This window comes from Siniperca chuatsi, linkage group LG1 (assembly GCF_020085105.1).
Source record: "Siniperca chuatsi isolate FFG_IHB_CAS linkage group LG1, ASM2008510v1, whole genome shotgun sequence".
NCBI classification, from domain to species: domain Eukaryota; kingdom Metazoa; phylum Chordata; class Actinopteri; order Centrarchiformes; family Sinipercidae; genus Siniperca; species Siniperca chuatsi.
Genome location: NC_058042.1, coordinates 3,884,013 through 3,901,652, shown reverse-complemented (window position 1 = coordinate 3,901,652; position 17,640 = coordinate 3,884,013). Strand labels below are relative to the sequence as shown.

The window sequence follows — 17,640 nt, the reverse complement described above, 5'->3', positions numbered from 1 at the left end:
ATCATGATTCACTTTAATGTTTCTTTTCCTGCGGTTACAGTAGTGCTTCAGTGCACTGCGCTTATTTATGTGTTAGTTTATGTGTTCTGTACAGTCTGATGGACAAGGAGTTAATTGATGAACCAGGACAGAGCAGTGATTTACCAGTGTACCAATCAATCGTGTAGAAACATCACCTCTGCTTCAGTTACACATAGTTGGTGTATCCACTCCATTATTATTGTTGGAGAAAGTTACTTTTCAAATTGACAACTATCTGTACTTGGTACAAAATAGTAACTAGTTACATCACAAAACTGCTCCTTATAAAACTGTAACATTGAACTTCCACGTCACCCTCCAACCAAACAGACTTCGGTCCAGACTGAAATATCTCAACCACTATTAAATTTCAATCTGTCTAATACTTTTGACTGAGTATTTGCAAAACTAATGTTCTCATTCATTGTGTTTAGTGCTAATTAGCAAATGTAAGCATGCTAACACGCTAAAGTCAGATGGTAAACCTTATACCTGCTTAGCATGTTAGCATAGTCATTGTGAGCATGTTAGCATGCTGACCTTAGCATTAGTTTAAAGCACCGCTGTGACGTTACAGTCTCACAGAGCTGCTAGCATGGCTGTAGATTCATATGAAATTGCTCACTCGTAGTGGCAAGCCCACAGAGAATTATCACCCGACTCTGATTTTTAGCATCTTTAAGCTAATTGTTTTGATTTTACGTCAACCTCACTGTTCTGGTTCACTCTTCACCTCTCTCATCAACCTCATCTCCAGCAGTACTAGCAGGCAGCAGTTTTCAGCAAAAAAGCTCTGCAGACAGACAAAGTTAGAGACTCGCTGGTGAACATAGTGGAACATCTGGCTGCTAAAAAGCCATATATGCTTCTCAGGAGTTGGTGGAGATCACAAAAAGAGCTCAAATAGAGTGAATTGGGCTTAAATTCATCAGGTGACCAGAAACACGAGTCAAAAAGAATGCTAATGTTGCTCCATGTCTGCGGTGTGTAAATTGGCAATTGTTTGCTAACACGTTCGCCATAACAACTTTACTGCAACCACCAAGCTGCCAAAAAATAATAATCATACTGCTTTAACACATTAAACGATTTCCAAGATTGTCTATTAGCATGTGTACAGTTAGCATGCTAACATTTAGCGTATAAGTGTAGTATGCTAGGATTTATCTTGTATTTTGTACGATATGTTAGTATGCATCTCAAAGTACGGTTAGGTTTATAAAAATTCCCTTACTTTTAGAAATAAGATAAGTGAAGAGTTGGACAAGTGAACATTTTGAGCAGTACATGAAAAGTCAGGGTGTTGCAAAAGTCAGTAGGATTCATCCTCTTGGAAACATGAATGTTTGTACCAAAGTCCATCTGAGACACTTAACTGTCGGGGTGACTGACTAACTGACAGCACAGTCAAATCAGGAAGAGCTACATTGTTAGCATGGCTAAAATGTAAATTAAAGCATTTCTAGACAAAGTAGCTCTCCAAATTAAAGTAGACATCCTGAAATGAGCCTGTTAGAGTCTTCCTATAACAAACCACCTTTTATGTGGTTATGATTATGGTCAAACAGTGCCAATAACTGCACTCATTATAGCTACATTCAGCTTTCCCTGCTGTGACTAATAACCCTCTCAATGACCCTGACCAGTCATAACGAGGGCAACTTATTGCTTTTGTTATAAAGGAAGGGCATCATTACCACGCTGTTTACTTTGGTTGTACATTTTTACGACAGTTGGGCTTTTGAAATCATTCTGAACCCTTGCTGGATAAATTGAAAAATATGTTGGTTGGCTGAGATGTAAGGTGAAAACAGCGAGTTGTGTTTTGTGGGAGTGAGTTTTCATTTGGGATATCTTACAATATCTGTCAGTTCTTCTTTAATGGAGTTATATTTCATGTTCTCACTGAAGAATATGGCTGTATGTGTCCAGAGTCAGTGCTTCTTCTTTCTAACATATTGTCTTAGCAGTGGGAATGCTCCAGTAGGAGAATCACGCCATGTGGAGTCACACAGAGTGACATATATGGGACATGGTCTACTTTTACCACGAGGTTCACAAATAAACACAAAAGCAAAGCTGACATCTCAATTAACCTCAGGTGGCATTTCAACACGTGGCCTCCAATTAGAAAATGTGTCGCTGCCAGCTCGGACAGTAGCAGCTGTAAACCGCTTCCCATCATGCACCGGAGGCACAAGTGTGTAGGCTCACTCTGCTTTCGATTTATTTAATATTTAATGCTGTAAACGCCCACTCACTATTAGACATCTCACTTAGGTTTTCAAGTGTAGAGGGAAGCTTTTCCTCTGCACCATCTTACTTTGTAAAGCTCAGTGAAACAGCACAAAGCACATTTGCTCGAGGATTGTGTGTGTGTGTGTGTGTGTGTGTGTGTATACTAATATAAGACACTAACAGTTCATTCTTGATCTTGGCAACATTAGCTGACAAAACAATATTACCACAAGGCCCATTTAGTAGCTGTTCTGAAGTTTTTGATCGTATCAGACAATTTTTCTCAAGATGGAATTATAGATGTTCAAATTTCCATTTCTTTCTGAGCAGTTTAAGGACTTCTCAGTCTAAATACTGTGGTACCATCATGTTTGGTAACAGCTATCACAATAAAGTATGATAAAAAATAAACATTTGCAGTGGCAATATAGCTGATATTCCTTATCAGTTTGCAGAATCTGATGGGTCACAGAATATGGAGATCTTTTTTCGTAAGAATGAGATAGTAACTTATCATTTTGAGATACGGAAGTCATAATCCTCCAAAGTCTCCTTTTATTTCCTTTGGTATTTGTAGCTGATGCTCTTTATATTAAAAAAAACAAAAGCATTGTAATCTTTTTAAGAAAAATAAAAAAAAATAAAGATGCAGTGTTCACAGAATTACAATTTGAAGGTCTTCATCATGATGGAGACTATAGCTGATTAAACTCTTAATATTATTAAGGCTTAAACTCATTTCGTAAAATTATAACACTGAACGTGCATGTCAGATCCATCTCCATGACAGCTAAACGTAATTCTACTGATGAAGACTATGTGATACTGTTGAAAGCTCTGGAGAAAGCTAAACACAGGGCTGTAGTCCAGTATGCTAGAGTGCATGTTTACAGCTGAAAGCCTGAAGCTGTTGAGTAAAATCGTTTCTTCCCGTCCATCATATCATCCACAGGCAGCACTGACCAGTCATTACCCAGATGTTATTAAGGGAACAGTACTGGTCTAATGCACCAACCACAATCTCATGTGTATGGTGGTGGAGTCACTTCATCCCTCAGGGCCAACAGGGCTGACAAAGGGTCGCAGTTCTACCAGCATCCATCCTCCCTCAGCTATTCTTCCATTATTAGTCCTTGGTATTCAGCCCGATGAAAGGGCTCGAGCCACACAGGCCCAGACTCCATTTGTCAAGCATTTATTTCCATGATAACAGTCTGAATGATGTGTGGGCACAAGTGGCTTTACAGGAGATTGTCCTTAGACATGTTAATCACTTGAAAGAGGAATGAGAAGAGCAAGGCGGTTAATGAGCTTCTCAGACATGCAGAGCGTTTGTATTAGTTGGTTGGAGTGGCAGTGTTTTGTCACAACACAGGGGAGCAGCAAGGAATTATGGGCCACGTGCACAGGAAGCACCGGAGTCCCCCCTCTGCTTTTCATCTTATCTACACGCAAATATTACTTAATCTATGACAACCCTAACTGCTCATATTCATTGACACATAGTTGTGTTTAACTATAATAATGATAGCTGGCTTTTAAAACCAAACTCTCACCTGTAGTCTCCTCTGTAAAAGCTGCGGAGGGAGGCCAGTTTTGTTTTAGTTTGCTTTAGTAACTTCATTTTGAGTATTAACAGAAATGTGTCCGTGCATTGAGTATCAAAAACAATCAAATATCAAGAGTTGGTATCAAATTTTTGGTCAAATTCTTAGACGTTTTTAGTTATTTTTTGATCAGATGTTGCCTGACCCAAATCAGGAAGAGAAGAAGTTGATTAATCGATTAGTTCAACAGAAAATGAAATGGGCAACGATTCTGAAAATCCTTTTTTCAAGTAAAAATGGCAAACCTTAAATCGTTCCAGCTTCTCAATTGTAAGCATTTGCTTTCTTCAGTTTTATGTTATTGTAAATAAGATATCTTTATATTAAGACAAGTAATCTGAAGACTTCACAGAGAGGGGTTTTAAGTCGCCATGGGCAGTTTTCTGTCGTTATATTGTCCAAACTCACTGAGGAAAGTAATCATTAGTTGCAGCTCAAACCAGGAAATCAGAAAACATTTTACACTTTACTATATGGAGGTAAAGTTGTTTTGGCTTTTGTGTTAAGCGATCATTCAGCACTGTCACATTGACAGGCTTAACATATTTTAAAAATATGTTTTGTAGAAAAAACATAATCCTCAAACTAAGGTATTGAAAAAGTATTGTTTTGGTATCTAAACATTTCAATCAATACTCAGCCTTAGTCTGTGCAGATAAAACTGAGCCTAGTTTTAATCCTGCTTGCACAGTTTGTCGCCGATAACAGCAGCTGTGTCGTGTCTGTGAGACAGCTTTGTTTGCAGTTGGTAGATTTTAATCGAACCTTGTGTCAAAACCAGAGAAGACTGTGATAAAAGATCAAGATCTACTAGAACTACAGTACAAAGAGTGTTTTTGTCAAGACATTGACAAGCTCTCCCTAAGCTTAGACCCATGTCATAACTGGAATGACGTCAAGTACTCTATACAGCATTGTCATTCCGATCATGACATATACTTGATGAAATTATTTTAGCTTTATTTCTTTTGTGACTCTGGTAGCTAACAGTGAGTATAAAGAGAAGAGGAAAGGTTCATACCTGCCCTCCATTCTTGTAGTTCGATGTCAAGGTCGTAGAAACTGTTCTATCTTGTTTCCAGCACTTTGTCTCTCCTCTGGTGGCAGTGCTCAGATTAATGCGATGTCATAACAGTTAAAGGCACTTAAGAGAGATGAGATAATGATACATGCAGTTAATGTAACGCACATCCGTGTGGTCAGTCAGCCCTCCTTGAAATAAAGCTGTCAGAGGTGGACATTGATTAAAAAGATTCAATACCAAACATTACTTTTTATATAAAAAAGTTATCAGAACATGCAATCGTCATCCCATTAGTTTTCCCAACTAAAAGAATAAATAATAGACATTTAGTTGTCTGGTATTTTAAAAGAACAAAAATCAAATTGAGAAGAAAAAATCAGAAAAAATGAATATAATTTTGCGCAGCAGAGCACGTCGTTTTCTTCTTTCCTAGGAGTTTAATCAGCTGACTTGCAACCCTTCTGATTGATCTTACAACCGTTTGGAGGGGTCCCGACACCCAGGTTGGGAACCACTGCCTTAAGTTGTAGGAACAATGTACAGTAAAGCATGTCAACTGAACTTCAGCCAAAAATGGTTAACATGCATGTATCAGAAGGTTACAGAGCTTTGGCATACAACAGAAATCTTTAAAATACGGTGTCTCTCTACCTTCAAAGCAGTCTTACAGTCCAATGATGTAATAAATCCTTAAAAATGTCGTGTCCAAATGAATGGTCCAACATTTAAGTAGTCCATTTGTTTTAATTTAGGCCGACCACCCTCAAAAGTGGGGTGGGTGTTTCAGTTGTTGACAGATTTCATATATATTTAACTATCCCAATTTTAGCTTTATCCATGGTTGCTGGTAATATTCGTACAATACTGCCACATTGTGTGCTGACTGGGAGTGAACGCAGCGGCAATCATTGAGAGCCAATCAGCTGGCACTTTAGGTTTTAGAACATCCCTGGTGATTGGAGGAAGGGCAATACATTCACAAATAAGTAAAGTGCTGAAATGTGGAGCTAAATGTTTAACAGTCATTTTCATTCACATCAATAAAGCATGTGCATAGTCCAGAATCTCAAGGCAATTAACAAGCTTCCAGTCTTCATTAACATACTGAGAAGAACATAAAAAACCTGAATGTCAATATTAGCCTTGTTTTTTCTCCCAGCATTAGTTCATTCATTCAGTGTATAATGTTTATTCTGCATACAGTATATGCCTTTGCTCTGGTGCTATTTACATTCAGTCTCCTGAGTTTAAAAAAAACCCCAACCATCAGTTACACACTACTTGTTTGATCTGCAGCTGAGCAAATGCAGATTGTGAACCGAGATTGTGACAGTAAAACAACAGCATCTCTAAACTGGGCCACAGTGTGTTTACTCACTAAACATGCTGCTGATGTGATGTTGTGATGTTAGTTTGCACAAATTGGTTAATGATTCTGACTCGTCGGCTGATACATTCCCAAAGATGCTAGTAAAACATTGCAAAGTGACACCGTTGCCAGAGTCTCATGTATCTGTGACTTGTTTATGAATGTCAGGTTCTCTGACCTAACATATAACCCCTGAATATTAAGGCATGTCATTTTCTCTCCAAGTGCTTAATTTATTTCCACCCCCTCATTGCCCTTGCCTCCTCCTTCAGCAGGGAAAGAAGAGATAAACACCCTGTGACAGCTCCTCCACATTTTTGAGGTTGAGGAAGCGCCAGCAACATCTTTCATGCTAAATATAGATCTCCTGATGAAGCCGTGCGTAAAATGCTGCTGCTGCTGCTGCTGCTTTGGCACTCGCCTTCACCTCTTGTACTATGTGATGCTGCGTGCATACTCTCATGCAGTACGAGCCTCCCCTCCCTCTTGCAGAAATGCTGCAATGCGTCTCCCTCAGCCAAGACTGGGTCAGTGTAACCCAGCTAGCAGCAACAGCCAGAGTAGCGTCCCCATAGCAACAGCCAATGAGGCCTGTGGCTGAGGGATTTTCTTTGCGTTATTGTTGTTAATGTATATGTAAAGAGCGTATTTCCAGGATTAAAGTCGTCGGGGGGCTTTAGTTAGTGCCAGTGGAGAAAAAGGATGGCACATGAACAAAGAGGAGATGGGGCGGGGTTGAGGATGCTTATGCATGACCATACATGCAGAGTTATTGTGTTGACAGATGCTGGAAGACAGGGCATTGTATTGTCAGTAAATGCCCCTGGTCATGCAGTATTTTTTTAACTGGGAAACATTGTTTTTCTTCTAATTTAACCTACAGTATCAACAAGCACAGTTTTCTAGGTCTGTGTCTCAACATCATATACAGTGTAGTCCCTCATTCGTCCAGGAGTGTTCTATCGTAGAAAGGGTTTCAGTCGTAGTCATCTCGACACTGTTTTCAGAATCGTGAGAATGACTTCCGGATGGGAGCCGAAACGTCTCGATTCTGAAAACAGTGTCCAGATGACTACGACTGAAACCTTTTCTACGATCATATACAGTGTTAATGGCCATTTTGATTCTGTTACATAACCAGCAGCATTACACTATAAGCAGGCAGGCCTTTTATCAGGATGGGTGTGTCAAAAAGTGGAAGAGGTATTGTGCTACTTGAAAACATCTATTTATGTTTAACCCCATAGTTTTCTGCTTTTTAGCCATGCTAGTGGCGAGGGAGGCAGTGTTGGTCAATCGGTGGGTCCAACATTTTGGTCGACTGAAATATCTTAAACCAATATTGGATGGACTGCCGTGAAATTTAGTACAGGCAGGCTTTCATGTTCCCCACAGGATTATTGTAGCAACGTAGGTGATCCCTTAACCTGTCATCCAGCGCCATCATCAGGTCAAATTTTCAGTTTGTCTAACACTGGTTTATGATCCAACACCTGCAAAATTAATGACATTCCCATCAGCCTCAGCTTGTGTTAGTGCTAATTAGCACACGTTAGCATACTAACACGCTAAACTGAGAGCGTGAACATGCAGTGCTAACATGTTACCATTGTCATTGTGAGCATGCTGATGCTAGCATTTAGCTCAAAGCACCACTGTCCCAAAGTACAGCCTTGCAGACTCTTGTCTCCCCTCAAGTAGTTCTAAGAAAATCATCTTATTCCACACTGTCTGACAGTGTAAGTATATATTCTGTATCAGCTTGTTCCAGCTCTTCACTGAAGCTAAATTATGTTTGATGAAATTAGTGAAATATTTAATCCCAAATCTGCATGTTTTTTATGGTTGCACCCTTCCATCAAATGGAAATATTTGAGGTGCCGTGTGCATCATCATCAATGATATGAGATGTCAAGATGTGATGTCACACTCTTAAGCTGGTTATCAGAAGGAATATGCAATGCCAAAATAGGCCCAGAAATGCAACACACCTAACCAATAGCTTTTTGATGTGTTTAAAGGAATAGTTTTGGGGAAAATGCTTATTTGCGTTCTTGACGAAAGTTAGATGAGAAGCTCGATACCACTCTAATGTCAGTACAGTAACTATGAAGCTAGAGCCAGGAGGCAGTTACTCTAGGTTAGCTTAGCAAAAATTGTTTCCCCAAAATGTTGAACTATTCCTTCAAATTGTGTTTTTTTCACTGTTAGGACTTGTGTGATTGTATCCTACCAGTGACTCTTTTTTTAACAAGTGTTGTGGCTTTTTTCCTGTATAAAGAGCAAAAAGCAGCTATTTGTCCCATCAGAAGAAGGCCTCTGTACCTCAGTGATGTTTTGCTTTTTATTCCTTGGCTTTTCATTATTTGGCCTTGGTGTAGTCATAAGGTTGTTAAATCTGTTTCCTGTAGGCCAGCGGATTCTCCAGTATCAGAGTGATGTCCTCGAGACAGTGGTGTTGGTGAACCCATCAGACGAGACCGCTGCCTCAGAGGTGAGTCACACCCGGATAACACAGACAAAACTCCTCAGGGTGATGATGATGCTCTGACTCCTGCAGGACACTTGGAAATGCTCTGCATTTTTATTTAAATCACACCAAGGAGTTTCAGGCGAAAGTGTTCAGTCTGGGTCGAACTTGGTTTCACTTATGAAGAACACAACAGCACTTGCTGTTCACCGTTTACCCACAATGGGAGGTCCATGTCTCGTATGCTAGTGATCATCACTTTGTTGATTAACAGGAAAACACTCTCAGCTGAAGCGCCACAGTGTGAGACACAGACACTTATTTGATATTCTGCCAATAAATAAACCCACTCAGATGCCCCAGCTTTGCTTCAGTGTGAAAATTAGTCAGGTGTTAGCTTAGCCTTTGACTGGTGGTGAAATGTAAAAATGACAATTTGGAAATGAATTAACCTTGTAAATTTTTTATTATTTTTGTCTAGTGTAGAATGATGGAAAAGCAAGTAATGGTTAAACCTACAACATTTAAACAATTTATCTGTAATACACCTGGTCCCTGAAACTGCAAGAAACCCTGTTTGTTTGGAAATACATGGTACTGTGCACTGTACTGTACTTCTGCATTTAACCTTTATTCTTAATACTATTAACCAACTAAATAGCTTGCATTTGGTCACTCCAAAAAGATTTTTTCCAGTACAGTAACAGTCACCTTTTTTGTTTTGATCTTGATGACTTATGGAAGATTTATCATTACAAAGCATTAATATTAGCTGTTCTAATTTTTTATTATTATTTTTGTATTATTTAAAAAGGGACCATGTACAATTTAAAACATAAATGTCATCATTTGATGCACCATCTCAGATTATAGCTTTAAACTAATTCACATCTGTAGTCCCATATAGTTATAGTGGTTATCCTGTACTCTACTCAGATTCGCTCTCTAATCACTGACTTTGCTGGGAATAAGTTGCTGATACTGAGCGGCCAGAGCTCTGAGCAGGGAGGTGACATCCTTTTGCAAGGTGGAGCCTTCACTTGGCAACACTTCTCCAACATCATCTCCAGCCCTCAAGTAAGCCGAGTGCACTTTCCCTCCAAATTCTTCTTTACAGTGTATGTGTATGGATCAACTTGCGATTATAAAGCTTACAAAGGCACAGTTATTTTAGGTTGTTTTTCGCTGTTACTTTGTTCCCAGGTGATTGAACACCTGTCCAGGGCCTCTTCAGAGCAGCCGTCCAGACTTACTGTTTCCTGTCAGGGAGACGGGGGCTGGAGCTCCCTCGGCCAAAGCCAGGAGCAGCAGTCATTCCAAAATCATCTGGAATACCGCCTGAACCCTGAACCCCACCTCCCCGACATGGACGGAGTCACAGAGTTCACCGAATATGTCTCAGAGACAGTGGATGTGCCATCGTCCTTTGACCTTCTGGAGCCCCCGACCTCTGGAGGTTTTCTGAAGCTGTCCAAACCCTGCTGCTACATCTTCCCTGGAGGCAGGGGAGACTCGGCTCTGTTCGCCGTCAATGGATTCAACATCCTGGTGGATGGAGGATCTGATCGGAAGTCTTGCTTCTGGAAGCTGGTTCGCCACCTGGACAGGATCGACTCTGTTCTACTTACCCATATTGGAGCAGACAACCTCCCTGGCATCAATGGGTTGTTCCAGAGAAAGATTGCAGAGCAAGAGGAGGAGCGTAACCAAGGATCTGGCTCCAGCAGCAACGGTGACTGGATGAAGAACCTGATCTCTCCTGAGCTCGGGATCGTGTTTTTTAACGTCCCAGAGAAGCTTCGGATGCCTGAGTCTACGCTGAAAGTGAAGCGAAGCATTGAGGAAGCATCTCTTACATTGCAGTACCTCAACAAGCTTGGTATCACACCAGAGCCTCTTCACAGGGTAGTCAGCAACACTATTGAACCTATCACACTATTCCACAAACTTGGTGTGGGAAAGTTAGACATGTATGTCTTAAACCCTGTAAAAGAGAGCAAAGAGATGCAGTTTCTAATGCAGAAATGGGCTGGAAACAGCAAAGCCAAGACAGGGATTACGATGCCCAATGGAAAAGAAGGAGAAATATCTGTCCCTTATTTGACATCAGTTACCGCTCTCATTGTTTGGATTCCTCACCATCCAACAGAAAAGATAGTCAGGGTGCTCTTCCCTGGAAATGCACCGCAGAATAAAATCTTCGAGGGCCTTGAGAAACTGAAACACCTGGACTTCCTACGATACCCAGTGGCTACCCAAAAAGACATATCATCTGGGGCACCTCCTCCCATCATCAAACAGACTAAAATAAGATCAAGAACTGACAGCAAGGAGAGTCTCAAATCTTCACCCAAACCACACTCTAAAACAACAAAGAAAGAAGCCAGTGGGCAGGAGGAAGAGCTCAAGAGTGACATCACTAAAGAGAATAAAGTAGAAAAGAAAGAAGAGAAGAAACTCAAAAGTGAAAGTCTAAAAGCCACCAAACAACAGAAAAACAGTGAAGTGGCCCCTGTGGCTGACAAAAAGTCAGACAAAAAGAAAATCTCCAAGGAAAAAACTGCCAAGCAGGAGAAAGCGTCCAAGATGGATGAAAAGAAAGACAAAGAGAAAAAAGACATTAAGAAAGAGAAACGTGAAGTAAAGAAAGATGAAAATATAAGAAAAGAAGAGAAAAAAGAAAGTAAAGCCAAGGAGGATAAAAAGAAGGACCCAAGTAAACCAGAGCTGAGAAAAATTACTAAACCTGACCTGAAGCCTCTCACCCCTGAAGTGAGAAAAACTCTGCATAAGGCTAAGACTCAGGCTAAGCCCAAGACAGACAAAAATAAAGCCGTTAAAGAGGAAGCAAATGAGAAAAAGCCAGTCCCAAAGAACATCCCTGAAGAGATCGCAACAGCAGCTTTGTCTGACAGGTCCATTGTGTCCTCCCCAGAAGACCTCACTGAGGACTTTGAGGCTCTGAAACAAGAAGAGCTGTCCAAACTTAAGACTGAGCCTATCCAGAATGATGTGATGTCTGGGCATTCAGTGAACACAGATACTAAAGATTCTTCTTTAGTTTTCCGTGATGAGAGAGTCACATCCCCAGCCACTGAGATAAAATCTGCTTCCCCCAAATCCCCTGTCCAACAGGAAGAAGACAACAAAGACAAGGGTGCATCAGAACATGTTGCAGCCACTGAAAAGAAGGAAGCAAGCGATGGTTTTGACAAGAAGTATGAAGAGGAGAAAATGGAGAAATATGACAAATACCCTGTGAAGGACGACATAAAAGACAGATCAAAGAAGAGTGACAGCTCAGAGGAGGAGGGTGATGTAATTGAAAAAGCAGAACTCGAAGGAGCAGAAGATGACGAGGTCCTGAAATATAAAACAGAGGAGGCGAAAAAGGAAAAAACTGGAAAGGAGTGGGACACCAAGCCAACTGAGCAAAAACCTTTATCAACCACAGCGCTGTCTGGGCAAGTAGCAGCCACCACCTCGGAGCAATTTTCCTTCATCCAAGACGAGACCATCCCTGGTTACTCCGAGACTGAACAGACCATCTCTGATGAGGAGATCCACGAGGAAACAGAAGATAGAATCCCACAGCTGCGCTATGATGTGGGCTCCTATGACATCTCTGTCCCTGACGTTCCTGGCACCTTCGACTCCATGCATGGTATAAAAGAGATGAAGAGCGCCGCTGTGTCTGATATTCCCAATGCCAAACCCAAAGCCTTTATGGGAGGTCACGAGCCTGAGCTTGCACCTTACCCTGCCATCATAGCTGCTCCTCTTGCAGAGGAGGAGCACATCTCCTCAGCAACATCCATCACAGAATATGACAAACTGTCATCCTTTGCAACGTCTGTAGCTGAGGACCAGTCGATAGCCTCTGTGACGGCGCCTCAAACTGAGGAAGCTGGGAGGAGCTCTCTCCTGCTTGACACCATCAACAGTATCCCCTCACGTGCTGAGGCCATCCATGGGAAGGACTATCTCCACTCAGCAGGAACTATCTCACCCACCTCCTCTCTGGAGGACGACAAGTGCTTTAAGTCTCCTTCCTCTGATGAGTACCAGCCCAACATTCCTGAGATGGAGGGTGATTCAAAGATCAGATCAGTCCACGAAGAAGACGATGACGAAGAAGAGGACGAGGACCAGACTCCGAACGTTGACATCCCTCTGGGTAAACTTCAAGAGGGCTATGAGCATGCAGCCTCTAAGATGCTCCAGGAGAAGGAGAAATCTCCCTCTACCACTTTTTCATCTCCTCCCTTCTCTACCACGCAGTACTCTCCCACAAAGGCTGTCAAAGAAAACCAATCTCTCCTTAGCACAGAAGGATTTAAGACTGATGCTGATATAAAGCCTTTGTCACCCCCTCCATCTTTCTCCCCTGGGTTAGAGTCCCACTCCAGGCAGGAGAGTGAGGAAAGATGTCTAAGTCCAGATGACAGCACCATGAAACTGGCCTCACCCACACACTCTGTGCCTACAAGCAGTGGCTACTCTCCGACAGAAGAGAAACCCTTTAAAACAGAAGACAAAGATGAGGCAGTGAATGATGTTAAAGCTGACTACCAGAAAACAGATACATCAGTCACTATCTTAGACAATACCTCCTTTGTCGGACTGCTAGGTGACAAAACAGCGTTTAAAGCGTCTGAAGAATCCAAAGAAGACAACGTGGAAGAAGAAGGAGAGGACTGTTACACCAAAAAGGATCTACAGCCTGCTGTTAAGGCCAAGCTTATGGAGGCAAAGGAGGGGTGCTTCTTGGATGACGACTACACCTTTGAGGCAAAATCTGCTAAGATAGAAACAGAAGTCAAGGGCTCGGACAAGACACAGGTGTCTTTTAGCACAGAGGAGAAACCAAAACCTCAAGTGATGTACTCAGATGAAGATACAGAGGAAGATGACAAAGATGATGGTTTCCCAAGTGTGGTAGGGTCTAAGCCCTTATCAACAGATCAAAGTAAAGAAGACTTAAAAAATGAAAGCACAGAGAAAACAGATATCGCTTTTAAAGAGCCTGAGAAAAGTGTTCATTTCAGTCTCTATGATTTTCCAGAGAAGGAGAGCAAAGAAAAGGCCTTGTATATAAGACAAGACACGCCCTATGTGCATGGCAAAACATTCTCTTATGGTGACATTTATGACAGTAAAACAAGCTCAGTGGACTCTGATTCATATCATCAGGAGTCCTTAGATAAAAAGGACATTGCAAAGGGTGAAGTGGATTTCCAGAAACACGAGCCCCCATCCCCGGTAACAGCCACCGACAAGTTGTCAGAGAAGGAGGGATTTAGCGTCTCTTTTGGAAAAGAGTCCTCCACCTCATCGTGGCTTGACTCTAAGAGCACTTCTGCTATACCTCCATTTGAAAAAGAGGTCAAAGGAAAGGAGACATTCGACTACAGCACAAGTAGTCGATTCCCTTCAGTGGCTGATAGACCCGAGGCCTCGTCCACTTCTTTATCATCAGAAAAAGACTTCTCTTTTAAAAGCCAGACTGACGGCACAAAGCCCCAGACATTCTCCTCAATGACAGCATTTGATGTGGACAAACTTGCTGCCACAGGCTACAGTGAGAAAGGAACGTGTTTGGAGATTGATATGCGAAAACTAACAGCAAGGGATGAGGAGGACTATGATGATGATGAAGTTGTCGATGAAGATGAGGAGGAGGAGGAAGACGAAGAGGAGGAAGAGGACGACGACGAAGGTGCTGTTGATTCTGATATGGAGAAAGGCAACAAAGAGAAGTCTGAGAAGGAAGTAAAAAGTACAATCAGTGATATGTTTGGCTCAAATAGGCCTGAATTTATGGTTTCTATGGCTGGATACGGCTATAACAGTCAGGGGAAGCCAAATGTGAAAGAAAGCAGCTCTAGCTCACTCACAAAGGCTGAAGATGAAGCTAAGGTTGAGTCCTCATCCCTCAGTGGAAAGCCAATGGATTTAGGGGCTACAGGTTTCTCTGGCTACTCCTCAGGGTTTGAGTACTCATATGAAAGTGGTGAGAAAGATTCATTTTTATCAAGTCAGACCACAGACAAAGGTAAAGAGGATTTCACTTTGAAATCAACAGAGGACAGTTATTACCAGAATGACAGAGCTGATCCTGATTTTGAGAAACAGAAGACACCAGACCTTCTGAGTAAGAGATCACTGGACACGAGCTTTCAGTACACGACCACCGCTGCCCCTGGGTACTCCTCCTCTTCGGCCTATAGCTACTCTTCCTCCACCTCAGGCTCCCTCTCCACCAGCCGTCAGTTCGGAGAGGAGCTGGAGACGCCTGCCGAGCCCCTCTTTGAGTACTCCTCCTTTAAAGATGAACACTCACTGGTCATGGATTCTTCCTTCTCCAGGTCTACTGGCACCAAAGATGACTATCTAGAAGTGTCTGAAAAACAGATCACCGCTACAACCACGGCTGAGTCCACCTCCAGTTTAGCCCGCTTCTCACCCCTCAGCCCATTCGAAGAGGTCAAATCCTTCCCCTCGCTCTCGTCCACTGCCTTTGCTGAGGACAAGAAGGAGCATACGACTTCATTAGGTGGAGTTATGGACAAAGGCCCTCAATCAGACTGCTTCTATAAGCCTGAGTGGTCTGAAGGGTCAAAGCTAGACACAGCTGTTGGGTTTGGGGCCTCAGCAGGACCGTTCTCTCAAACTACAGAGCTCTCCAAGGACAAAGAGGCAGCCAGTGCCGCTCTGTTTGGTGTCACTTCCTCACCACGCCCAGACATAGAAGGCAAGCATTACTTTGAAGAGACTGACAGTAGCGAAGAAGAGGATGAGGAGGCTTACATGCGTGAGATGACTCGCAGGTCACCTTCCAGTGGCCTGGCTGGTAGCCTCTCATTTTCTGACAAGCCTGTTGCTCCAGTTGCCAGTGAAAAGACTGGTGGTGCACTCCCTGATGTTCTTGGCTCCTACATGCCCTCACGTCTCCAGGCCAGCAAGCCAGACACAGTCAATGGCCCCACAGAGGTCAGCTCAAGCTCCACCCTCCTTGCTGGAGCAGCAGCCAGTGGTGCATCTTCAGGCCCAACCAAGGTGGAGCCCAGAGAGGGAGCAGCAGGTTACAGGAGCTCTTATGAGTGGGAGATGTCAAAGCCCCAGATGGGGATGGTGCCCGGAAACTCCCCTCCCCATTACCGCCATGATGATGAGTTTGAAGAGGAGTGTGAGATGGAGCCAGAGCACCCTGCCCGTCCGCTTTCACTCTCTTCAACCGATCAGCCATTTCGCTCACCGTTCTACGCTGAGGAGTGCAGCCGAGGAGGGCAGGATGACGATGATGACAGTGACCAGGATCTTGCTGGTGATGTGCCCATGGGAGCCACCTCCTCTTATACCAGCCGCACCTCTCCCGGATATTCCTCCTCCGAGTGCAGGCAGCGCAAAGAGGACCTCTCACCTTCCTTCATCAACCCATGCATGCGGCAGTTATCCAGCGACGAGGACGATGAGGAGCAAGGGCGCAGAAGTGACCAATCGCAGGGCGATGAACACGATCTGTCGGTCAAGAGAAGGGCTCAAAAACAGCACTATCATCACCAGCCTCACAGCAGGGACAGTAGCTCTCTGCACCAAGCTGGTGGCATGTCAGCAGGGCTGGGTCTGGACACAGAGGAGACACCGCCCACCTCTGTCAGTGAGTCTTTAGCCTCTCAGTCAGACTCTGATGTGCCTCCAGGCACTGAGGAATACCCCTCAGTCACTGGTGAAGGCAATATGGACTCAGATGAGGATGCAGACTACATGCCTGTTGATAAATTATCTGCCACGGGAGGGGGCAGCCATCATTCCTCTAGGAGGAGCCATGACCCTCCTCCAGCTCCCCTCATGGACCCCTACCCTCACCCCCCACACCCAGATGTTTGCATGGTGGATCCTGACTCTTTGGATAATGGCTCAGTTAAGAAAGAGCCAAAAGCCAAGGGCTTAAAGAAGGCTTCGGGGAAAACCAAATCAGCATCCCCAGCCAGACGCAAGAAGTCTCCCATGCCTGTCAAACAGACGCCGTCTCCTCGCAGTGCCTCGCTGAAAAAGAAGGAGGCAGACAAGAGCTCACGCATGTCTCGTCTGTCAGATGGACAGGGCTCCAAAGATGATGACCTCTCCAGGTCGAGCTACAACCCTGGTAAGGGGCTGACTAACGGTGTCAAGAGCAGTTCAGGTGAGCAGATTCATTAAAAAGATAATCATGAAAGCTTATCAAATATAAATGACATTTAATCCTACGAAACAGATTTTGTAAGATAAATGTTTTTTGCACATAGTGACAGTTTGGTTTCATTCTGCCACCCAGGTTCTCAGAAGTCCGGCTCTGCGGCTGCTCCTGGCCTTCCTATTTACGTGGACTTGGCCTACATTCCCAACCACTGCAGTGCCAAAAACGTGGACCAAGAGTTTTTCAAACGCATTCGCTCTGCGTACTATGTGGTGAGCGGGAACGATGCAGCAAGTGGTGAACCAAGCCGAGGAGTCCTTGATGCACTGTTGGACGGCAAAGCTCAGTGGGGATCAAACTTACAGGTAACATTTCCAACTGTACTTAGTTTGATGCTGAGGCTAACTTGGATTCTAAGATGATCTACTTATTTATATTGTGTTTCAGGGTTTCAAATGACCTCCTGTCATATAATAAAAGTTTGTATGTTTTTAAGACGGTATCAACTTTTGATTTGGATTTTGTTTAAAGATTTCCTGTAGGCTACCATACACTTTTCACAAACTGTTTGCCTGATGCTCCCAAACGCTTAATGTTAACCAACAAATACAATGATTTTCACACACAAGGGAGAGCTGCGGAAACAATGGACATACTATAAGGTGTGTGCACCTTGTGTCAATAAATTTCGTTATATTTAACAGATGGCTGTGTATTATAATAACATCAACA

General features: G+C 43.1%; 1 protein-coding gene across 2 annotated transcripts in view; it reads left to right on the top strand.

Moving 5' to 3' along the window:
* Nucleotides 1–17,640, top strand: part of map1aa (microtubule-associated protein 1Aa) — a 42,710-nt gene that overhangs the window by 21,432 nt on the left and 3,638 nt on the right. For both annotated transcript variants that reach the window (XM_044205147.1, XM_044205157.1), the window contains 4 exons: nucleotides 8,671–8,753; nucleotides 9,666–9,806; nucleotides 9,933–16,914; nucleotides 17,047–17,273. In XM_044205147.1, coding sequence (XP_044061082.1) covers nucleotides 8,671–8,753; nucleotides 9,666–9,806; nucleotides 9,933–16,914; nucleotides 17,047–17,273 — 7,433 coding nt within the window. The remainder of the gene's footprint in view (nucleotides 1–8,670; nucleotides 8,754–9,665; nucleotides 9,807–9,932; nucleotides 16,915–17,046; nucleotides 17,274–17,640) is intronic.